Raw genomic sequence first — 25,568 nt, forward strand, 5'->3', positions numbered from 1 at the left:
TCAAAAAGCTCTACCATTTTTTATTTTACATTTGCCTCATTTAAAAAAAGTTGGGTACATGAATCTCGTACAAATACAGTATGATGACGACAAAAGAAAAGTGCCACTTTTTCTTTAAAAGATTCATAACTATATCCTATACCAGACCAAAACTGAGTATAAACTCAATAAAGTGGATAAATTCGAGACATTGGGGTGGTGTGTGCTGTTTAATCTTATTTTTTACTTGTCTTCCTATTTATGCAACATAATTAAATTAAGACCTGTAATTTGCTTTGGCATTATATTTGCTGTCTTGATCTGATTTGGAAAATTAAGTAAAAATAAATAAATAAATAAATAAATAAATGGAAGAAAACCGTTTTTTTTTTAAGTGTGCCCCAGTACAGATGCAAAATTCCACATGGGATCTTGAAAAGTAGCGTGTATATGTATAAACGTGTGTGCTTACATATACATACACACACAATCTGCTGCTTGAAAGTAATCACTGAAATGACAAAGTTAAAAAGTCCTAAGACTGTCCTGGTCATGGTGCCAATTCACAAATATGTCTTTGAACCTACACAACAGAACCTGCTGTTTATGACCCAAGGAACACAGTAGTTTTGTCATCATTCAACTAAAAAGTTCTGGAAGGTGTTCCTGGTGATTTAGTGCCAATCTACCAGGCTGCTTGTCAAAGTCAGAGAGACTGGCAGACAGAAGCTCACAGAAGAGTATGAATTAAGATAAGGCCCTAAAGCCCAACATGCAGGAAGTGAGGCTCCTAAGGAAGTCAGTAATAACCTCAGCTGGTGAATGTCTTTAAGTTGTTTTGACATCATTTCAAGGACTTAAGCTGACCAGAGCTCAGTACTCAGGCCCAGGGATCTCACAGGCTTTATCAACTTCCATGCTGCAGCAAGGGGCAGCTCCAGCAAGAAGCAGAGCAAGTGCCATCACCTCCTCAGCCCAGCTTCATCACCAGTCTCATCTGAGTAGCAGGTCAGATATTGGGATTTTCACATCAAGGCTGATGAGGCACCTGACAACCACAGCTACTGGATCAGGCTTTTCAGGGAACTTAAAGACACCAGATACCAAATCTGTTGGTCTAAGGATAAGGGTAGAACCGAGCAAAGACCTTGCAAGAAGAAAGTAGTTTTACACCTAGACAAAAACAAAAATCCAAATGCATAGGAGAGTAAATTTTTACCTTTAAAATTACCTAAGAGATCAGGCAAAGGTTTTGTGAATTGTGCCCTAATTTTTATGTCTCAATTCTACCCATGTCCCACCCTAAGCCAGCAAAAGTTTTGCAAGTTGCCCTTATGCATAGGCGGATAGCTGGATTTACTGGGTCTTTTTGTGGACCTGCCTAAGTCTGCTGTATCAAGGGTAAAGAATGAAGTATCGGTAGAACTCCCATGGACCAAGATAGATAAGCAGATAAGCAAGCTCTGCTCCATTAAATAAACTGGGAATCACCCACAGCAATGAAAAATAAATGCACTCAGTCCTGCCTGACTTCTAAAGCTGTAGAGGATAACTGGGACTGGTTATCATGTAAGGGGAAAACTACCTGGGAATTCCTAAGCTAAGAAGTTACAGATGAACATTTTCTGAACATTAAAGCAACACACGAAAAATGAGTCTGCCTGCTGCTGGTAGTATGGATGGACAGAAATTGCACCAGAATAAATCAACCTCTATGCACTTTTCTTACACATAAAAAGCTTATGCATCTGACAAGTAAAGAAAATAGTCTCAAGAGGCTGCATATTTTTAAGATTAAATTACCAGGCTATGCTGTTAGAAATATTCTTCCTAGCCCAGCTGAGCATCAGTCCGAGTGCTGTTCTGCAAGGCAGTCTCCAAAGGCTTCCTTAGCCTGCCATGTTGACTATCAGCAACAACAAACTGAGTAGCATTACAAGATTGGCCTTTCCCCGTCCTTTGTTCATACTTCCAAACAACACTCAGCAGGTAAAGCAAGTTTTGCGAGTAAACAGACAAGAAAAAATGCTATTGTATGTGTGAAGTTATGGCACTGGACATACAACAGGGATGCTTTCACAACTTGCTACTCATTAGCTTCATTAATTTCACAGCATTTTCCAGAGATAGGACTGGCCAGCTAATTTGTTGAATTTTTAAATTTGTTAATACATCAAATTTGTTAATTGGTCAGTAGTCTGCTCTGAAAATAATGGAGAAAGCAGAACTAGAACTCGGTTTTATTTCTTTTTGTTAAGAAGGAAAATCTCCCTTATAAAGTCAGAAAAAAAGTGTTTCATCCAAAATAATCAGATACAAATAATTACATCAGGAAGGAAGTTATCAGCAACAGAATCTCACAAAAAACCCAAACCCTTTACTTCTTACAAAGACATGAGAAGTTCACTTTAAAGAACAGAACAAGTAGCCATCTTTAATGCATTTGTTTCAACTGATATTTTAGAATAGTACTTCATTTTACTCAGGAAACAAAAAGGCAATCATACAAAAACAACAGCTAGTCAGTTCAAAATCATCAGACAGGATGATTTTGCTACCTACCATTCACATCAGTTTTGCTTTTGCAGAATAACTCATATCACATACACGTTCCACTTCAGAAAATTAGGACCCCCACCACCTCACTTCTCTCCTCCCAAAATGAAAACTGTCATGATTTCATTTTTTGCTAATACAGACTGATATACCAGTGAAATGAGTGACTAACCTTTGATGTGCATTAATTGATGGCCACTCCTTTAACAAGAACCAATTAAAGCTACTGCATAGGAATAAACTATTTTCTTTAAAGCTTCTTGTATTACAGCATTAGTTAAATGATGCAAATGTAATACTCATACAGTGCATGCTATTCCCAGGCAGGTTTTTCCCAACAGTCCTTTTTGCTTTATCCAGTCAAATTGTGTCATGTGTCTTGCCACTCTTAATTGCAATGAAGTCTCTAAACTATGTAAAATTAGTATTTCCTTTTAGGATCAACTAAAAATTTTTTCATCTCCCTTTAATGAAAGTAAGGGAATTGTGACAAAGTCTCAGGAACCTGGTAAAAAATAATTCATATTCTTTCGTCCTTTCAAGGAAAAATCCATATAATCTGGACAGCCACCACAGATGAACTACAAATGCATGTTCTGGTGGATAAATAATTAAAGCATTCAATCTCCTATTAACTGCTCTTAGCCACTTACCTCTGGCTAAATAACCTAGAAAATGGAATATCTAAATTTTATATTTGTAGCATTTCAAGTTGTTTGTTGTACCTCAAACGACAGAGCCTGAATGGACAGCAGGAAGTTTTTCCAGTCTTGCACTGAATCCACTATACTGTCTCATCTCATCATCATCCTCTTAGGAGAGTTAATTCATCTGCAGACAATTTACCGCTAGGAATCTGTAACAGCCAAGTGCCCCAAACTGCACCTACTCCCAGCTGTCAGCTGAAACTTGTCCTCTTTAAAGTCTGAGATCCATGACTTCAGCACTCCCCAAAGCCAGTCCTAGGTTGCTAGGATGTATGGAAGTATGTACATATACTTTGGGATATGAAGCATAATGCAGAGATGTGAGCATTACTGGAGAACTAAGCCAGGAAGTGCACACAGAGCCATATGCAAAGCAGGTACCCTCCTGTTTGTTCCCTGCTGAGTCAGTCCTACACCAGACTCACATGACTCAGAGATCAGAATCTCAGAGATCCTTTAATATGCAAAAGAATTAACTAAAACCAAGAATCTTCTCCTTCATAGCTCCAAGCCCCATATATACAGTTAATGAAAACTGCAGTCTGTAGTCCCATTAGTCCTTTTGTCTGGAGTTGCAGCTTTCAAACCACACTCATGAACAAACCCTACTACTTCACAAATGAACAGACTCAAGTACGGTGGTGCTGGAAACTCGTACAGCATCTGCCATATTTCCTGTGAATCATCACACTGTCACAGATTTTCTCTGGCAACCCTAAATATAGAGTTGTTTCTTCATTAATGAAGAACTATACATTTAAGACTAATTTTTGAATTTTATTTTAAAAGATCCAAAATTTAATGAAAGAAGCAACTACTTCTGCAAAAAAAAAAAAAACCCAGACAGTTAGAGAACTTTTTCAAAGTTTGTAAGGGATCATGATTCAATAAAAATACACTAAAATTGAGACAGAATCATAATACATCTTGAGTTGGAAGGAACCCATAAGGATCATCAAGTACAACTCCATGCTCCTTGCAGGAGCATAACTGTACATAACTTTACATAACTGTAAAAGATATCAGTTTGCTTTAGATGATCTTAAAATTTTAATTATGACAATAAATATGAATAAGAAACTGTGCAGAGCAAGTAGACATGAAAGCCATTGTGCAATGTATCTGCTGCATCTCCTCTGACCCAAGCCTTCGGATTTCAGTTTTTGGCACTGGATTCCAACAAGTCTTTTGCTTCATTTATTTTTGTTGCTAAGTAAGGCGATCCACCTGAGAAGAGAAAGGGAAAGGGAATACTGTTTACACATCAGTATTAAGTACCAAACTACTTCACTTGTAGTATTCCTTTATTACTCACTTTTATTAGCTCCTTCTTCCTACACAGATCCTTTTGATACAACTGCTTAATAAATTACATTGATAAGAAAAAAACTAATTGATAAGGAAACATGAGAAATGTAATCAAAACTGAAGTCACTGAAGAACAACACTGAACATTTTGTCTCGGAGAGAAGACTGAAATTTGAAAACACTTTACATCACTGTGATTTAGACCTGCAGTGCAATGCTTCTGCAAATGTATGCAAGGTCAGCTGTCTTAAATATTCACTCAAACCAAACAGCTAGTATTTCCACTCATCCCAAAAACTGAAAAGGAAAATTTTAAAATAATTTTGACAAAGAATTATTGTGTGCACATGCACACCTTGCCCCGCAAGCCTCTCCTGCGCTGGGTGCCCAAAATTACCAGCCAGAAACCATCCCATTAAAGCTGTTTAAACATGGTAAGCCTTCTAACTTCTAGTCCTGAACACTGTCATTGCTTTACGCTCCATCTAACAATCTGATTACAGTTCAGCAATCTTTTTGTGTTTGGTTTTTTTTTACTCTCCCCTTGAGTGCCAAATCTGTCTGCAGTCACCAAAAACAACATTACAAGGTCTGTATCAGTAACTTATTACTTACTATTACACATCTATATTTTTTACGTTAGAATGTGATTCCAGCAGTACTGTGCACTGAACAGCCTTTTCCAAGGCATCTGTTCAAACGTATTTTTCATTCACCATTTCATTCATTCTATTAATCAGAAAAGACAATGATAGACGAAACATATAGAGCTACTTGTAGACATACATAAATAAAGACAAAAAGGCAAGGCTTGCTTAAAGACTTCTTTAGGACAATCCTGCAGGAATCCAAATCAGTATAAAGTCATTTCATGGTGCAGTAAAATAACTGGAAAAAGTAATGAAGTTCTTTTTCACGTTTTGGTCTTGTTTGAATGTAGCCTTAATAGGTAAGACACACTGGAGGAAAGTGAGGCAGGGCAAGGGATGGGTAACGAATTGGCTACTTAAAAAAGAATTTATTTTTTCCCTTTTTTAAAATCAAGTAGCTTTTAGCAAGGAATAGGATTTACTACATTGAGTATTGCTTCTTTCAAAGAGTAGATAAGAGGATCAAACAAACAGTAAAGACAAAAACCTGCAATGAACAATGTATTCCAAGTAATTTTTAAATGTGCATTGATTTTCTATCTGTCTAAAGTACAGGATCTTAAAGTAAATTCAAATCTGTTAGAAGTGTTTTCACTACATTTACATCCTTAAGTGCCATATTAATTTTGTAGCCCTCCAATGAGAGGAAATTCAACCTCATGATTGCCTAAGTGTTTGTTTATAATTAGGGCAAGTCCAAAAGGCTTCTCTCTTCCTCTTTTTCTGTGAAGAAATACTCTTTCCTAAAATTAGTAACTGATAAATTAACACAATACACAACACAATATATCTATACAATATATCAATATAAAAACACTTTGAACTGTAAAAGTTCATGAGCAACTGTTTTAGTAGTACTCATTGAGGATGTTATTAGGCAAATTTCTATATATTTATTTACTTCTAATAATTCTCTCTTCAACAGTTTGGATCTCAGATAACATATGTAACTTAAAAAATCTGTAATTAATGACCTTTCTTTTATCAACTCCAGCTGGTAAAATATTATTTTAAAATGACATTACAATGTTGAATATAGTTTTTAAAAGCACATTTGTGCCACCCACAGCCAGAAGAAATCAAGATCTATACACAAGTAAACAAGTCTCTCCGTGATGCCTCATGTTCAAGATTACTCCAGGCCCTTGCTCTGCAGCTGAACGTATTACACAAGCCTTTTTTCTACAGCCACGCCAGAAGAGCTTCAGGGGCAGCACAGAGGCACAAATCCCTTCAACTGGTGTTCCTGGAGAAAGTGCTCCATCTTAATACCATGCAGGAGGGCTCACCACATCCATCCAAACCTACGCTGTGCCCAGCTGCATGTGCATTACAGCTTAAGAGCAGTCACTAAAATCTTTGTTAGGGTCATTAGGATCTTCCTAACAGGAACTCTCTCTTTAGGTCTACTCAATAACCACACGGGGATTCACAGTTCTTTCTGGCTCACATCTCCAAATACTGTTACAATAAACTTAGAAGTTCAGCATTAAAAAATTTTGACCTAATAGGTACTCTGGTGGTTATGAGGCCTTTGACCATTACAATATATTAGAAATGCAGAAGAGAATTTCTTTCCTATGTTTGTGCAGCTTACACATTATAAAAAGTGTAAAAAATGAAAGTGTGAAATCAAATAATCAGGACAACTTTAAAATTAAACTGAGGGGTGAAGACAGAAAAGAAACACTCAACTGAACACTTTCCATGGCCAGTGGTCACAGTTATCTTTTCATTTTCTTAAAATGGGGTGCTGGCAGGGAGCCCTGTAATTCTGTCAAAAAGATATAAAACCCCTCCAATTTCCCCTTTTGACTTCTGAAATACAGTGCAACTCTTCACCATCTGTTATTTTAAAGTAGAAACAGCAATGAACATATGGGCTTTCTTTCTCAACCAGCTGTAGTGTAGTTAAAGTTATAATAATAGCCTTTCTCTAAGATAAATTTACATTAAAAACCTGGCCAGTAAAGCAACAGTGCCCAGCTTTACATTCTTTCCAAGTGAACTCCATAAAGTCTGAAATTCATCAATGATGTACTTAGTAACTGCAGAACATTTCATCACAGAAAGTAATTTTCACGCATGTGACTGGTTCATCACAGTTCAAAACAGGAATGTTAGATAATGTAAAATTTTTACAGCTTATTTTTGAATAAGTTTTTGCCAAGTGTGGTAAGCTGGTCCCTGAGATCATAGTTTTAACTGAAGCAGTACAAGTACAGAAAACAACACTGAAGAAAGATGAGTAAAACTGTGGTTCATAAAGCCCAGTTTATGTGAGAGAAGACACACAGAAGGTCAAGTCAATAAATAAACAAAAAACATTTGCACTCAATGTTATTTACACAGTCAGAAAACTTAAACGATCTCATTTAAACCTCTTCCTTTCCAGCCCTCCTTAAGAAGAGTAATAAGCATTTACCTTTATCAGGATGATTCAAAATCATGATTTTTCTATGGGCTATTCGGATTTTGTCCCTGCCAGCAGATGGACTGCAAAATAAATATAAGTGCTTACCAGAAATGCGAAAGCGCTCAGGCTAAAAATTAACAGTTTATACTGGCTTCAAAAACATTAAAACTTGAAATTTTCACCATCTTGTGGACAAAACATTAAACTGCATCTCTCAGGCAGTAACAATAACAAAGGCGTGTAAGACACATTTTTCAAAAGCCTGTGTATTTCACACATACAAATATCTTTCAGGTTTTTGTTAAACACAATGCATCCACTCATTTAAAATAAACAATTTTGAGAGGGTGGAATAAAAAAAATGAAAGCCCCAGCAGTTGTAGGGTGGTTATTCTAGCATTAAGTGCAGAAAAAACAATTCTTGCTCCGAGAAAATAAATATTTTTATGACCAGTGACAAAACAACAAATATTTAATATTATCGCATTTTGTTCTACTGTAAATATTTTTATAGCTGCTATAAATATTTTCTCTTTCTGCTGGGGCCTGAAAAAAACCCTACATGTTGTTATTTTTGCAAAGCCATTCAGTGTGTTACATTCAGGGATATGCTGATTTACAGGTGCTACCTACATAATATTGTTTCCTTCAATGACAGATACATAAAATATGTATTCGGCCTAAACTAAATACGCCCCTTACCAGGCAAACAACCACTTATGGATGCAGTATGCCAACACAGTAGGGCTATCATATGCAAAAGTATGGTTTGAATGCTTCGGTTTTTTATAATTTGTTAGTATGCAGAAATGAATCAGTGTTTTCCACTTCAGGTGACTTCTTAATCAGAGCGATGATTCAATTAATTAATCTTTCTGTAGATACAGTTTGAATGCAAGGTATCAGCCTAACTAAATTCCCGAGGTAAACAACCTCTCTTAATTATTATTCTGTCACAGTGAAATTAGGGTATGTTGCAAAAATAGTTCACAGAACTGCATAAGAAAAGAATACTTCAATGGAACACAAAGTAGACTAGAAAGTAAGAATCAAACAGAGGGTGAAAGGCCTTGAACCATATAAATACAAAAACGGAACGATCTGTTGTCAGACAACTGAAAAAAATAATCATCTATATTTTGATTTGCAAAGTTGTTTTTTAATAATAAAAAGGAAAGCTGATATACCGCATTTAGAAACGCTGATGGTCAAAGCACAACTGGGGAGAAGTGGCAGTTGCATATTACAGAAAATTGTGCAGGTCTGCTCTGAGAAGCAAATGTGAAAATGGTTTACATTAAATTTCCTTGGTTTAGGAGATATTGCTTATCCCACAGTTAGACTAGTCCCTAAAAATTCTTAATGACTATAAAAAAAAAATATATGTCAAAATCACATTTTCCTTGACTCACAATCTGAGTCACACCAACGTTATGCTGCCTTCAACATCAAGTGGCTGAGAAGTCTATCACCTTGGTGGGAACAGTCAATATGCTGGAGGGCAGGGTTGCCATTCAGGGGGATCTGGGGAGGCTGTAGGAGTGGGGTGACAGGAACCCTTCACAAAACTCCTCAAGGACAGGCACAGAGCTCAGTTCTTGGGAAGGAACTGTTCCTTGCAGCTCTAGAAGGTGGGGAATGCCAGGCTGGGGAGTGGCTCTGCTGAAAGGGACTCAGGGCACAGCAAGAACATTCCTCCACTGCAGTATGTTACTATGCCTCTAATACAAACACAAATCACATGGTTTATGAGGATTTTATTGTTTGTTTTTTAGTTTAAGCAGAATATTAGAATAATTTATAAGCCAATACAAGTCTTACAAAAAAAGTCTCTTACATGGTTTCAGCACGAGTATTCCACATTCTTGCAACACGCATCTCCTTCATTCAGTACTTGCTAAACTAAAACATATTGATGCAATGCACCTACCTTACTCCTAAAATAAGACTAGCTTCTCGCCTATTCATTTTCTGTTCAAATCCTCCCTTATAGTATGATGAAAAACTCTAAAAAGAAGAAGGGAAAAAAAGCAATAATTAGTTTCATGTACAAGGTGCCAGGAACTAAATCGTATTTATATGACCTCATTGAGAGCATTAAATTCATCTATAATTTATTTCAAAGGCATGGAATGACTGCAAACCAGATAATATGAAAGGACTTCTCCTGAGTGTTAACACATGCAAAAACTGACTTAAAAATAACTATCTGTGTTTTTAAAACATTCCTTTCTATGTTTTTACAATCTTCTACTGTTAATAAGATATATTAATAGCTACAACCCTTAAAATTCTGCCTGCAGGCAAAAAGGTCCAGAATCAAAGTACATACTAGCACAGAGTAGTACAGTGTTTGTACTGGGGAGGGCAGGGGAAGGAATTATGCTGAGGACAGCATAGGTACCATCACAATGAAAAAAGACCAAGTATTGTCATCCAAGGAAATTAATGACAATGACTCCAAATATTTCTACAAAGACAGTAGGTAAAAACAACAACAGAGATAAGAACAGATAAATACAACGTACTGATGAAAAGGCAGTATCTTTTTTCCACTTGAAGGAATTTTACTTAAAAAAAATATACATGAGTTCTTTAAAGGAAACCCAGAAATTAACAAAAAGAAACAATTAAAAGGCTTTAGCATAAAGCCACAACCTCTGTTTCAGAAAAATCACTGAGCTGGAGAACACCGGAAAGTAGTAAAGTATATGGGGAAATCCTAAACAACTTTTGCCTTTACATCTTTCCCTCGACACCAATGACTGACAATGATTGAATACAGGATCTGAGGCTAGTTTTTTAAACTTCTTGTCATGTGAGACTTTATCCACTGTTTTAAGAAGGGAAGAAAAAACAGTGGGAAAAAAAACATTTAAAAAGAGGAGATGGAGATAAGAGCAAAACATTACAAAAATTAATTGTCACAGGAAATGGGTCAAAGGCATATTTGTCAACTATAGATCTATTTTAAATTAAAAAAAAATAATTTACTGAACCACTACCGATGGTTAGCAGTGATCTCACAGTAAACCTTTCTCTAAGTCCCAGAGGCAGTAGATGTAGCTCCAAGACAGCCTGCCTAGGGGAACTGGAACACAGAAATCACCCAACAAGACTGATTTTTTTTCCTCAATGCAAAACCTATCAATGGGAAAAATAAGCTTCTTTTGCTGCTATCAAAGGGAAGTCTGGGCATGAGAGCCGAGATTATTTTCAAGTGTTCCTTTCACCCCCAAGGAAAAATATGCCCGGTCCTTAATAAAACACTCTTCTCACTAAATAGAGCCATTCAAATTCAGTGAGAATTTTGCCTTATGTCTACACAAACTCTCTTATGTAATTTCAAAAGCATTAAAGCATTTAAAGGCTCTGTCTATGAAATCTAAGCAAATCCTTTAATTAAACTTAGAAGAGACATTCTTTCAAAAGTGTGGTTCAGAAATACTTTACCTACTGCTGCCATAAAGTCACATACAGCCACAGAAAAGATTTTCTTGTGTGCTGTTATGATCCAAAACTAATTTTACCTTCCTTCTTTCCACTGCAAAACACACACAAAACAACCACTACTGTAACATTGCAGGTTATCAAAGTTGAAGTAATTCTGGACACTGTGTGCCTACAACAAAAATCTGTTGAAGAACCGCTTCTATAGCTACAGGGTAACACAAACCAGGTCTGTAACACTGCACATCGACATTACAGGTTAGAGTATGTAACATGAAGGGAACACACAGGGCTTCTCTGATTCTCTGAGAGGAAATGATACTAATAATTTAATGGTCAACAGATAACCCCCTTGAGGAGGCAGAACTGCACAGAAATTTGCAATGATGCCAAACAACTACTACAGCCAGGAAAGAAAAGCACAATTTAATGTCCTCTGAAAGATTTTTCCAGAGCTTCTCTCAAAGTAGTCTAGGTACAGTTGGTTTCCTGAAAAGGTTAATTCTTTTCTGCCCTTCAACTCTGATACACAAGTCTAACACATGATAACTCTGGTTCACTATTCACATAGAGAAGAGTAATATTTGAATTATCTCTACCACGGCTTGTCTCTGTTCTTGGTAGATTTCATCTATAATACTATTTGAAATATAAGAATAGGGAGGAACGGCTATAGGTTTACAGTCAGAGATATTTTTTCACGTTTTTAAAGCCTACTTTCTTGACACTGTTCTAATCTCAGGAAGCCTTGATTCGGTTCACTTCCAAGAGGAATGAAAAAAGAAATTTTGGTGTCTGTGTCCTTTCATACATAAACAAAGAAGTTTGATGAACTGGTCTTCAAGGAAAAAAAAAATTTCCTCAGAAATGAAGGATATAGCAAGAGTAATAAATTCTTAAATTAAAATCTTCATCCTAAACAGAATTGATAGTAAAAGGAAATCAGACATAAAAGCCATTTTTCCTACTGGTTACAAAAAAAGGGGAAGAATCATTGAGCACTCATTTTATGAAACACCTTGGCAAATTTCTAATTCTCTAATGAAACAACTTTTGCATGCTACTCAGACTAAAGCACTTTTTCCTAGTTGTAAATTTTAAGTAATGGCTGTAATGATATTTTTCTGCTATGAGAACTCCTCAGTGAGCAGGCAGCTCTAGATACTTGATTATTTATTAACTCCAGCAATTGCAAAGAAAATTCAGTACCAAAAAAATCACTGAAATGAGCTCTCCATTTCTTTGCACTATTTGGGGGGGAGGGGAGGCTATCATTTAATTTACTTAATTTTCTTGCAAATTATTACTGCTTAGCAACTTATGTAAGCAAATTCTCCTTCCTGAACAAATGCTATTAATAGGTTTGGAGCATGGGAAGGGACAGAAAATGGTTGCACTTGCTTTGCAAATGTGTATTCAGTCTTGCAAATTTTCACAAAAGCAATCAGCTAGGAAAATCCAATGCATATGGACGATGGACATCTTCAAGATACTTCTTCTGGCATAGCATAGGAAAAGCATGATCACCATTTCCATGCCAGTTAAGAGACTGAAAATACCAAAACTGAGACCATCACATGGAGTAGTGCATTCTTCTGAAAACTCAGGATGTTGTTGTTCCAGCACCAATAAAGTCCTCCATTGAAAAGGTAAAAAACATTGGAAGAAAAAAAAACCAAACATAAAACCCAAACTACAATAATAAACTATTTAGAAGCTGTTTTATAATACAAAGCACAATTTTGCTAACATCAATCTCCTTAAATTTAGTTAGGAAAAAAAAATAAAATGGCCCACAAATCACACTGTTCTCTGGAAATTTGATTTTCAATTAAGAACAAGAGAGATGGTTGCTACCCTTACCTCTCAATTCAGAACCCTATCAGTCTGAGCAGAATCAGATCCAATAAGGGAAACATATTGCAAAAGTCTAATAAAGTGCTAGAGAAGACATCCTTTTTTTACAGAATACAGAATTTTCAGGATTGTGGGATTTGAGTATTTTGACAGTTCATTTGGCCTAGAATTGCTGTTTCTGCCTTCAATATCTTTGTTCTATCTATCTATCTATCTATCTATCTATCTATCTATTTACCTATCTTTCTATCTGCCTATCAAGCTTCAATATCATTAATTCAACAGAGAAAGGTAATGAATGCTACTGAAATACTTGCCTTTTTATTTCACATATTAAGGACATATTAACATTATAATTAATGGCATTTATTCTGAGGAAGAAAAGTCAGTTGACTACTTAGTGCCATGCACCTTTTACTGGCAACAGACTCTTGCCACTACACACAGAAACAAAACAGTGTCACTGACATTTGTGATGACAGTGACAAAGCTAGGCTCAAACTGAAAAAGCATTTCTCTGGAAGTGAGCATTATGACTTTTCATAAAGGGGAAATGACAATGTTTCCTCTAACGTCTTTCTCCACTGAAATAAAAACGGCAGAAAACTTCACGGCTAAATTACAACAGCATTTACAAAAATATATTCTTAAATATGAAGCAACTGCTTTTAGTTGAAGTTAAATGAGAGGTAAAAATTCAGAATAAAACATAACTCTTTTACTTGCCTTTACTTAATATTTTTGACTAAAAGATGACTGCACTTGTTGACTGTTTACACTACTTACTTAGGTAAGTAAATAAGAAGTGTCAAATACTCAAGATACACCAAGCAGCATTTTAAATGATCGCTTCGTAATTGCTCGACTTGACCTTTTTGAAGTCATTTATTAGTGAGCAGGAAGAAAGAATAAATAGCATCTGTATTATCTTGTGTGACTGGGAGGGACCAACATGAATTGTGACTTCTACTGCAAAAAAAGGAGGAAAAGAATTGTAAATGGGGGAGGAAGAGTGGGGGCTCACTAAGAGAATAAGATAGCTTTTGAACAGGCAGCTACTTCATAGACTCAAAAAAAAAAGGCAATGAAGGACAAGATTTGATTCTAGAAAGCTAGAATAACCACTGGAAATTACAGTGACCAAGTTAGGTGCCTTCGAACATCACAGAAAAGTAGCGAAGCCTAGACACTAAAGGTCTCGAGATGTTCTTTCCAGTTAGTACAGGCAAAAGTCAGCATAGTTTAAAGAGCAATATGCTGTCATGAAATGTGATGAAAGTGCTAATTCACAAATTATACTCAGCAGCTTCAAATTCCGAAAACAAAATCATGTAAAGCTGCTAAAATAAGAAGTTTGGACAACAAGTACTTAAATAGAGAACCTTTGTATCTAAAGTTTTCTCTACTTTCTCTATTGATTGTTAGGGGGAGAAGAAAAAACATTAAAAAAATACAATCCAAGAAAGTAGTAGATGTAGACTAGTAAAAATCAAATAATCTTGGCTAAGAACTACATAAGGGTCTTAAACTTGGATGGCAGTTGCCGAAGAAAAATACTATCACTATCCTCACAAATGTAAAGCTGACAAATATATACAGTTAATAGCAAACAGGAAGAAAGTTTTTACCGTATTCAGTAGATCTTATCTTACACTGAAGACTTGTATTTTCAAGTTAAAAAATAGAATAGCAGAAGGGAGATACTCTGCTGGAATAATCAACACACAATTCTGGGCAGTAAGGTAGGAAGAGTAAGTAAGACAGAGGATACTGCTCCAGGGACTAGAAACACTTAGAATGCAGAAGTTCCTGGTTTGCTCTTTACAGTTGTTCATGAATTCTGCAGGCCTCAAAAGTCACTGTGGTAAAAATGAGATAGGTATGTAATGAACTTGGCTCAGCCAGTACTGAGGGGTACAGTCTCCAAGGAACAGATACCTCTCAGTGCAGTAGCATGTCATATTTCAATGTGTTAAAGAGTCACTGCCTACTTTCTTATGTGAACACATCTGAATTTAGATTCTCTAGCCTATATCTAAAAATGGATAGAAAAAGAATTGCTGGAGTATAACTGCTAGGAAGGGAGAGAAAGTGAAGATTGAAGTACTCCCTACTCTGAAGCCACATGTACTTCTACATATTTCTAGCAAGCCTTCAAGTCAGACTGTATCTGTATCATGTGAAAACAATTTAATTCACAGTACCTAAAGTCCCCTCTGCTGTCTTGGCAGGCAACCTGGGAATCTCTCAAAGATTACTTTGAAAAAGAAAAAAAAATTGGCATTGGTCTCACAACAGCAATGCAATAGAGGGACAGAGAGCAAAAAACAAATCCAGGATCACCATTTTTGGCTGACACACATCACAATGAAGAACAAACGTGAACCAGCCCCAAGAGGACAGCTGAGTCTTCTCTTCCCCAGGAAGCTTGCCTTGATCAAGCTTGCCCCTTCAGCACATGAACACCAAAGACAGATGGCAAATGAATTTGGACCACAGTGTCTTGTCTAGATGGGCTCTGTTTTGCCATTGGCCTAACATTAGTAGGAACAATGCTAATGGTCAGGTTTTTAAAAAACATATCTTTAATATATTTTTCAGGAAATAATAATCTGCAACAACTCCTCCCTGATCACACTCACACATCAGCATGAAGAGAGGAATTGTATTCCTTTGCTGGGATAAGAGTTCAGAGACTATGAATTCTGAAGGAACACACTGCCACAAGCAGACACCTACCTCACTGGGAATCACTTTAATCAAATGGGAATGGAACATATGTTTTTATTTACCAGAGGAAAACATAGCCACTGAAGCAGAAAGTAAATGCTCTCAAATATTCCCTGCATATGCTCCTCTCATAACACCCTACCTCTGGATTTTTTACCCTATAATTATATTTTTAAAAATATAAGGCAAAATCAAAGAACAAAAACTTGGTTAAAAGTTCAAATTAGCTGGAGAAGAAAAAAAAGACAACTCATATGTGAACCAGAACACAAGCTTCCCCATCTCCATGGCAACCTTTCCTAGAAGTTTATCAATTTGTCTTCTTGACCTTTAACACTGTATCCAAAAGACTAAATTCTTTTATTTTTAGCTTCTTGAAACGAAACTGCATGTCACCACTTTACAATCTTTAGGAACTACCAATTGTCTCACAGCACACTTCAACAATTTATCATAAACTTACTAGTAAGTAAGTGTATGATAAGTATCATGTTTGCTAGGGTTCCAAAGCAAGAAACGTTGGCAGAAAAACTAGAACTGTTTATCAAACTTACAAACATCTTTTGATATATCTTCCTCTGTAGGGATTTAAAATATAGCAGACAATACACCAGAACATAGACAGTAGGGAGCAGCCCTATCCTGGGTAAAAAACAAACTATGTGGCACTTCCTGTATTTAACATAAAGCATCTCCTTTCTGAATAGTAGAAATACAAAATCATACATTTAGCACAAAGTAATATCTAAACTTACGGAAGTCGAAATCCTCTTTGCTGTCTCTGTAATTGCCTGCTCCAATGGTTTCCAAAGGTGGAAAGCATAACGACCTGAAAAAGACGGAAATTAAATGAAATTATAACCACTACTCACTAAAACAAACAACAAAACCCCCTCCAATGTATGTTCTTCAGCTTACATTAGAAAAAATTTTGGATTAAAAAAATCACAAACTATTGGGAGAGGAAGGAGAAGAATTTTAATTTCTTCATCAAAACACCTAGTCATGGACTGCAAAGATCCATTGTGTTTACTCACTATTTAACTCACTAAATAAATAGATTTAAATACATTTCAACATGATAAATGAAGATATCTGCCTTGTGAACTTTAAGAAAAAGGGTAGTTTGAAACATTAGCTTTGGATACACGTTATTAATTAAATACTGTTCAAAGGTTATGTCTTCAAACAAAAGAAATCTATGTACTACACATTTCTTGTTGTGATGCTGTGTGCTTAATCACACACTTCGTAAGTACTGCATTTTTTATTTTGTTACAAAGAGAGGATCTTCTGGGATTCAGAGCCACTCAATTCCTCACTGGCAGTGGATGTTCATAGCTAGGAAAGGCTAGAAGGCACTCTATTAGACTGTTCTCAGAGGTACAAAGTAGGTCTATCAACTTCAGAATCAAGATTTATGCCATGTTACTGGAGGATTTTCCCCATAAATCCCCTCTCCCCAATTATGCTTTGATTAACTATTCATTAGCAACATAACTTACTACTGCACACAGTGGAAAAACTTTTTAAAAGTGGCTCTGCTTCATTCAAATAGCATCGTCTTCATTCTTAAAATACACAATGTGTCCATAAGTTATTTTTGTGATCTAAGCCTGTGTCTATGTTAACACAGAAGTTAAAACACTGTTAAGAGTATCTCTGTTGGAATGTTGTGATGTACTGTTACCTCACTTTCTTTTTTCTGTTACTTTGACAGTTACTATTAATTCTTCAGCTCAACCAGCAGAAGAAATTCTACGAACATTCCTCTTCTGCTTCTATAAAAGCACATAAACCAACTGCTTAATGGATGTACATCACCAAAGATCTCGTCTTTCCTTCCCCTAATCACAACACCACAACTGAACCCACCAAACACCTGCTTAAGTTTTGTGCAACTTGTTCATCTATTAAATCTACTCTTGGTGCATGCACTTACACATTGCTTTTGTATGCTGAAAATAACAGAAGTCAATTAGTGTATTTCAAACCCAGAATGGACAGTTATCCAGACCAAGTAAACCAGGGAATAAATCATGCTAAACTCATGCCCTGTGTTCAGACTAGAACCTATTTTTCAGAGTAACATACAGTCCAAATGCAAAGAGTTTAGGTAATAAACAAAGTCCTATGGAAAGAGTTTAGTTTGATAAATCACTGTAGTCACTTAAACCTTCTGGTTTTCTCTATTTGAATTTGTTGAGCATCACCATCACATCACAAGATCATCTTGTGTTCTTCAGTACTAAAGAGTCCCCACGCTGCAATGTGTTATTAAGTAAATAAAGTAAACTTTTCACCCTACATTTTGCAGACAAAAAGCAGATTGAATATTTTAGCTCCTGTCCATAAAATTACTTTCCCCAGTTTTCTCTACTTTTCAAAAAGAATTTTTGAATATATGGCTTTGAAAGGGCAGGATACAATTCTCTACAATACTCTCAAGCAACCTTTCCACTTTCCACTCTTTATATCCATAAAAACTTCATTAACCCTTTCTGAAACAGCAGCTTGCAAGTGAGAGTTCCACACTCAGCTGGTAATTTAGCTTACCTGCAAATGCAACAGTTGCAACACCAAGTCCAACTGCTACCATAGTTCTGGCCTAAAGCAGAAAAACAGGAATCAGAATAACATTCAAACTCTAATTTCATATAAATGCACCTTTTACTTTAACAAGTATTTCTGATGTCTGATGTGGACATTTCATATATAATTTACAAGAAAGATGAAAGTAAGTTCTGTATTCCTCAGGCTACATTAGATTTTTATAGTTCGGTCTCATTAACCCATGCCAACACATCAGGTTTAACTCGGAATTACCCACTAGCAAATCAGTGAACATACTCTGAAATCAGTCTATAGTATATAACAATAAAAACAAAGGCAGACAACTATTCAAGATTACTTGAAATTACTTGTGCAGACTAGTTCAACACAGTATGTAACAGAAAGTACCTGTTTATTACAAAAACATAAAGAGTTAACTCAAAACTCCAATATCAGGTGTATGTATTTTCCTCCATAGTGTTTGAAAAAAAGTCAGGCACCTCAAAAAGGACAATGATAAGTATCCCCACGCTGATCAAGATGTTGATGAAAGGTATGAGGTAAACCTTGAAGAAGGGACTGACTTCTCACGTTTGCAGAATTCAAGAAGGGTAACAAGCTCTCCATTTCTGAAAAGCCTACGAATAATCTTTGAAACAAATGAAATAGTCATCTGTGGTATTACCTGTCTTATCATATGACAGTTCAATAATGCCTTGTATTTTTCCCGGGGAAACCTGAGAAATCAGATTAGGCTTGTTTATCTTGAATTCAAAGCATAATGACAATGAAAACGCTTTTATCACCAGACTGTCTCTTCTATATATGACTTACTTCCGCAATTACTCAGTAACTGGTTTATACGTTTTATACAAACAAGTCCGACAGAAGGACTTAAAGCTCAAACTTCAATGCAAGTGCCCTAATAACTGGATCTGCAGCCAAGTTGCCTTTGCTACTAAGATTCCTGGGGTTAAAATTCTTTGTCTTCAATTGTACCCAATCTCACTTCTAAACAGAGTGGGAGTAAGGGAAGAGTTTGGAAATAATGTTTTTAAAGCCTTCCTAGAGTTGGTTTAGTATGGGCTAGAACATGGGCTGAAAACTTTGCCCACAAACAGGCAGCTGTACAAGATGTAGGCACCGATTGCACCCAGTGGCTCCTACAGTTTTGGCTCTGAAGGAGAGCGGCTGTGATTGCAGCCTGTAGTACTGAGCTCAGTACAGAAAAAGTTGTAGCCAGCCCTGAGCACATCCAGAAGCAGCTGTATTCCTCTATATCTAGCTTCTGGATCCCAGAGATTATAACTAAGTACCTACCTCCCACCTACCTGAGGGGACTGTCCTAGATATTTGCATAAGACTGCAATTGCCTAGAGGTTTCTATTAAAAAAAAACACCAAAAAACCCCACCAAAACCCCAAACAAACAAAAAAACCCCCTCACTAAACATACTGAAACTGAAGCTCCAGAGTTAAGACTGGGGGAATTCTGGCCTTAAAGATCTTCCTGTCTAGCCCATTTTAGTAACAGAACTCTTCCATTTCAGTGTACTCTTCAGTCTCGATATCAGCATTCATTTCTGAACATAAAAATAACTAGTAGTTTTATGTCTGTTGTTCCTTTCAGTTCCACCAAATTTCCCTTAATCTTTAGACCATGAAAAAACTTAAGCATGTTACCTTAAATGGTATAAGATGTAAAATAGTCAAGCACACAGTTCATCTCCTCACTAAACTAAAACTCCTTTAATTTCTTCTCACAAATCAAGTTTTCCCAGGTTCCCAATATTTGAACCTTAAAAAGATTCCTCTAATTCGTCTGTTTAGACAGGAACCACAACCAGCCACAAGGTTTCAGAAAATATCACAACCCTATAGCAATTCTATATTATTCTGTTATGTGTTTTGTGACCATAGATTAATATTCAAGTGTTTCCTTGACTTTGATTCAGAGTGACGGCAAGAATCTTTTACTAAGTGGTTATAGTCAATTAAGAGCTCAACAACATGTGAAATAGATCACACTGGCAAAAAAAAAATATTTATTAGCCTGTGCTTGTCCAGATTAAGTTATAATTGCTTTGTCACCTAAAAGGTGGTTTCAGTCAGCAGTTTACAAAAAGATGTACAGGTTGCAACAAGGCATTAGCAGCAGATACCTCATCACAGGTAAGACCAAGCACAGAGAACGGGCTAATAAATAATACCAGGATTCAGTCAGTTTAGTGCAGAAATAGCATGTGTTTGCACAGTAATCTGGGAGCACAATGTAGAGACCCCTGAGGGCCTTTGACAGAATCAGCCATGTCTGCTGGGATGCATTATTTCAATCTCAGTGGAAAGCAGTAGCAGTTAGTGCAAAGAGTGTTGCCTGGAAAACAGCAGGTAAAAACAAAGCATGGCAGCAGCTCTAGAATAGGAGCAGGATGCAGGATCAACAGGGAAATGACGACAAACCAAAAAACTTCATAGAAGTGATACAAAGCTCAAGTCAGAGAGGTATGAAAGACTGCCTACATTTTGAAGTGAGGTACAGCCATCCGAGAAATACTGGTTTATAGTAATTCCTCTTATGACCCTAAGATTAGCTCAGTTGGTTGGAGCATGGAGCTAATAATGCCAAGTTTGCGGGTTTGATCCCTGTATGGGCCATTCACTTAAGAGTGGACGCGATGATCCTTGTGGGTCCCTTCCAACTCAGAATATTTTGTGATTCTGTCAATTTTGGCCGGAAAGCAGCAGTTCAACTGCGTGAAACAATGGAGGAATCAGTAATTATTTGCATTATGAGCAGGTTACAGAAGAGTCACTTGCCAAATAGTAACAAAGAAGTGATAACTTGTCATACAAGGCATCTTGAATGTTTGTTATGGTGTGAACATATCCTAACTATACCCATGTGACAAAAACTGAATTGGAATCACTGTTACAGAGATTGCACAGTTTGTCTTTTACTGACACGGGCTCTCATAAAATTAGTAGCAACTTCAAGTACAAACCAGTAGGTCCTTTAAGTCCAGCAGACTCAGTTTCCTTTTCCACGCTCACTTAACTCAGTTGTGTATTTAAAAGAATCAGTCAAGGCTAGCCTGGTGCTTTGAAATGCAAAGTCCAAAGCTTTAATTAAATGCATTCCTTTCACGTCAATATTAAATGAAAGCAACTCACTACCACTGTGGAAGGCAGCAGTTCATTTATTGCATGCTAATACAACTACCACCGCAATCATTTTTTGTCTCCTATTGCTTGAAATTGCATTTTATTTCAGACTCATAAGGGATAAATAAATAAATACATACGCACTGACTTTCAATTATGACAGAATTGACCTTCCCACCACTCCAAAAATGCCATTAAGAAACTTCCAAGACATGGGTTTTAAATGAAAGCATTCTGTTAAGATCCAAGAGGGAAAAATAAAGAAATAAAAGATTAAAGTAACATCTGTCCCTTTCTTTATTCAATGAATCGGCTCCCAAAGGTTAGTCATCAATCCCACGCTATTCTGCTGATCTCAGTGTTTTAATTTTACTGTGTAGTTCGGTTTTCAGTAATAAACCCTCTTAGATAAAGAAAACTTAATTCCTTCAATACTTAATTCTCCAATGGCCCTAACTTTTTAGCAGAAGAAACAGGGAAGAATGAGATATTATTTTTGCAAATTTCTAATCCACAGTGCTCTGCTAGCTTAACCATACCTAAAAAATATGGTTAGTTCTCATGTAGTTCTTAGCACTATGGCTTCTCCTTCTATGAAGAGGGAAAAAAATCTTATAAACAAAAGAATTTCAAATGCATCACTTTCAAATTTCAGCACAACTCTAGTACATCTGACTATGGGCTGCAAGAGTCACCTGTAGGAACGTTACAACATATCTGCTTGCACAGAATTTGGATTTTATACGCTGGTTCTTCTACCACCAGTGAAAACATCCTTCTTGATCAAATGAAAAATATTTTGCTCTCCTCATAGCTTTCAGACACACAGCAAGAGCTCTACAGTCTTTTGCCTTGGAAACCTGCAGCGTAATAGAATAAAAAGCACAGAGAAAATAATAATTTGTTGACATGGGTTGGATGGCATTTTGTAACTAATCCATGCTTAGTCATAGAGCAGCAAAATAGGAATTATGTACTTACATTTAAATAAACACACAAGTGTAAGTTGCTTAACTAGAAATTTCATTTTAAGAAGGTTTGATTCTTTTTTTTTTAGCGCTGTATGCTACTAAGAAGTAGGATACACAAGTATACTAACCAAGTATACAAAAATATTTCTGAAATTAAATTATCCCTCAAATAAAAATTCTTGGTTTGAAATAAATGATTATTCGGTACAGAAGATAGAATAAGGCTTCAGTGCAAACCACCTAATTTACTCTATATGGAGCCAGAAACATTCTGAAGTGGGATTATATTATAAGTTATCTGCAACCACTTTGATTTCATAATCTAATGTTTTCCTTCCAATCTTACCTTCCTATTTAATTTAATTTGCCTTCCAACAGCGAATTAAAAGTAATTTCAGCTAGATGCTGTTCCCCATACTGACACAATTTTTATGTAAATTTGTGTAATTTATTTTACAGCAACTGTTTTGATTTGTATACAAAGCTATGACTGCAGAGTTTTTCATAGGAAACTGTACCAGAGCAAACAGATTCACTAATAGAAGCATCACCATAAGGTATTCAAATCAATCTTCTTGGGTATGTATTAACAATGACCTCTTGCTGTTATCTTTGAGAACAGACTCTTCAATGCTTCCACTGCTGCTCTTCCATCGCTCCAAACACTTTTGTAAAACAATTACGAGAATAAAAGTGACCATGAACAAGTGACTTCAGCTAATATCCCAGACAACTCACAACAAAGATTCAGGGTAGGATATTGAACAGAGCTCTTTCAGCCCCAAGAGATGGATGCTGCTGTTGGACTTTGCTTCTCCTAGTACTGCTCTGTTCCACCAAGGCAGGAAGGCCTCATTACCCTGTAGGGTGTCAGAGGAACAGACGCACAGCACTACGGTTGGTTTTGCCGTTTCTCTCTGGCAAAATTTTAGAACTTGTTTATACACAACTTACCTCTTCTGAATTCCTTAACTGTGAATGCATTACGTATGCTGTTCTTGCTTCCATTACCTACATAACACCATCCAGACAAACTCTAAAATAGCTTCTGTATGCTAACAGTTTACAATGTAGATATGCCTAAAAACCACTGCATTCTCCACTGAAAGGCCTGGTTAAAGAATAAATTTCATCAGTAATCCAGATTCTAGTCCTCTGAAGACCTATATCAGTCTCTGGACCTTACTAAAAATGTGACAATACTAAGGGCTACAAGGCAAGCCATGCTAACCCCAGATGCAACTTTTATCCCAGACAGGTAAGAGGGTCCAAAGACTGGACAAAATTCACTAGGAATTCTCTGCTAGCATTTGAAAGGGAGAATGGCTGTGATAATAATGAGTTTCAGAGCTAGCTTCTTAAGACTACACAGCTTGCCACTAAATACATAGAAAGACTCTCCTGTTGAAAAAAAAAAAAGTCCTAGGCTATAGTAACAACTTAGAGAACTGTAATTTTTAAAACTGTATTTTAAAAAAGTAAAAATATTGTAGCGACAACACAACGAAGTAAGGTAAGTATGACTTCTATTCCATCTTAAAAATGTGAAAACTTCACCACCTGGGGCTTTAAGCAGTGATCCATGTATTTTTCCCAATTCTCTTTCCCAATGGGAATTCACTGTTCCATGAACTAATTGAATTGACTAGAATGAAGGACTGGGATAAAGTCCCATCACCCTTCCCTCTAGAGCACAGTACAGCATAGGAAACTTCAGAGGCACTTTGCCTCCACTCCAGACTAACCCAGACTCTCCCACATTACAAAGTACCAGGTGAGAATTACTTTGCTGAAGCAGAGCTCCATGAAACCATCAACACTCAAACCCACCTGCAATAACAACACCCGCACAGTGAGTGAAAACACCACAGGTATCACATCACCTCCTCATGGCAGAGGAACAAAATTTTCAGCCTTGTTTGCTCACACCTGAGAACGTCTGGGCCAAAGCGCTCCCGTGTACCCCAACTGTAGCATCCCAGAAAGGGCTGGGACAAACACCGACAGCTGGATGGCTGTGGAGCCAGCCAAGGACTAGTGGTAGTAACAGACAAGGACTGTCAGTACGAACACGCTGTGGGAAAGAACAAGACTAGAGGAAGGGGACATGCGGAGGCAGCACTTTTCCTTGTTCTATTTCCTGGAGATACACACAGCACAGCACAGCACAAGCATGGAAAAGAGGTCTAGAAATGGGCATGGACTGTAGGGAGGGATCAAGACCACCCAAGAGCCCTGAAGCCCCCTGACTCATTTCCAGAAAGATCTAAAAGAACAGGCTGCACATAATGACTAGTTCCCATAGAAAGCGAGGAACCTGTCTCCAGGGTGGGGAAACCTGTCCATAAAAAGGTATCTCCACCAAGGCCAGGTGGTATCCCCAGGACCCTGAACATCCCGTCAGCTGGACCGACGCTGGAACCAGGACTGATGATCTTCTTTTTTTCTCCTTTTTTTCTCTCGCTTTTCCTTTCTTTCTTTCTTTCTCCCTCTCTTACCCTCTAATTCATCTATCTCTTTCTCTGTTTTCACCTTACTCCTTTATCAAAAACCCACTGCCATGCGGTGTCAAGGATTAGCATACCAATTTCCGTGCCAATCGTGAAACTTGTTAATAAAACTTTCTGATTGTTTGCGGACCCTCCGACTCCTGCAGTTCCTCCCGACCACGAGGATTCCTGAATCCTGGGCTCTCCCTTCCCCTCAAGGGCAGGCCGACACACCGCTGCCCATGCTGCAGCTCCCCCCGCGGCACCGCGGCACCTCGCTGCCCTGTCCCCCCGGACACCGCCACCCGCTCTCCCAGCCCAGCCCGGAGGAGGACGCCTGTTCTGCGCAGCGCCATCACGCCCCTCTGTCCCCGGCGCTCACACGCGTCCCCTCGCGGGCGTGTTTGACCCCCTGGGTCAGAAGGGAGGCAGCTGCGGCCTCCTGGCCCCAGGAGCGGGGGGCTCCCGCCATGCGCTCACCAGCCCGCGGTCCAGCTCGGCTTGGCCCTTGCCGGCGGCCGTAGGGCCCCGGGCGTACTCGGCGTAGCGAAGGCCCTCGTCAGAGCCCGCGGCGCCCGCCATGATGGAGCCGCGAGGAGCCGGCGCTACGGGCCGGCCGCAGAGACAAACCGCGCGGCAGGACGGACCGCGCGAGGGGCGGGGCCGGGGCCGGAGCGTCACATCCTAGGAATAAGGCGGAATGAAGGGATAAGAGATAATTTATGCATTAAAAAAAAAAAA

General features: G+C 37.6%; 1 protein-coding gene across 1 annotated transcript; it reads right to left on the reverse strand.

The window, feature by feature from the left end:
* Positions 1-25,487, reverse strand: DNAJC15 (DnaJ heat shock protein family (Hsp40) member C15). Its single transcript, XM_051778763.1, has 6 exons — positions 25,308-25,487; positions 18,210-18,261; positions 16,409-16,482; positions 9,547-9,623; positions 7,626-7,696; positions 1-4,469 (listed from the first exon to the last, which is right to left on the reverse strand). Exons 1-6 carry the CDS (start codon positions 25,407-25,409, stop codon positions 4,399-4,401), a joined length of 447 nt encoding a protein of 148 aa, XP_051634723.1. The 5' UTR covers positions 25,410-25,487; the 3' UTR covers positions 1-4,398.
* Between the last annotated feature and the right edge of the window lie 81 nt (positions 25,488-25,568).

Source organism: Manacus candei, unplaced genomic scaffold (assembly GCF_025592945.1).
Source record: "Manacus candei isolate 608988 ecotype Guabito, Panama unplaced genomic scaffold, ASM2559294v1 h1tg000014l, whole genome shotgun sequence".
Classification (NCBI taxonomy): Eukaryota; Metazoa; Chordata; class Aves; order Passeriformes; family Pipridae; genus Manacus; species Manacus candei.

Bases quoted from the DNA above. Each gene is read 5' to 3' on its own strand.
- DNAJC15 (XM_051778763.1), bottom strand. From the start codon at position 25,409: ATGGCGGGCGCCGCGGGCTCTGACGAGGGCCTTCGCTACGCCGAGTAC. The intron at 18,262-25,307 runs GTGAGCGCATGG...TTTCTGCTTTAG, and splicing joins CCGAGCTGGACCGCGGGCTG to GCCAGAACTATGGTAGCAGT. The intron at 16,483-18,209 runs GTAAGCTAAATT...CGTCTTTTTCAG, and splicing joins TGCAACTGTTGCATTTGCAG to GTCGTTATGCTTTCCACCTT.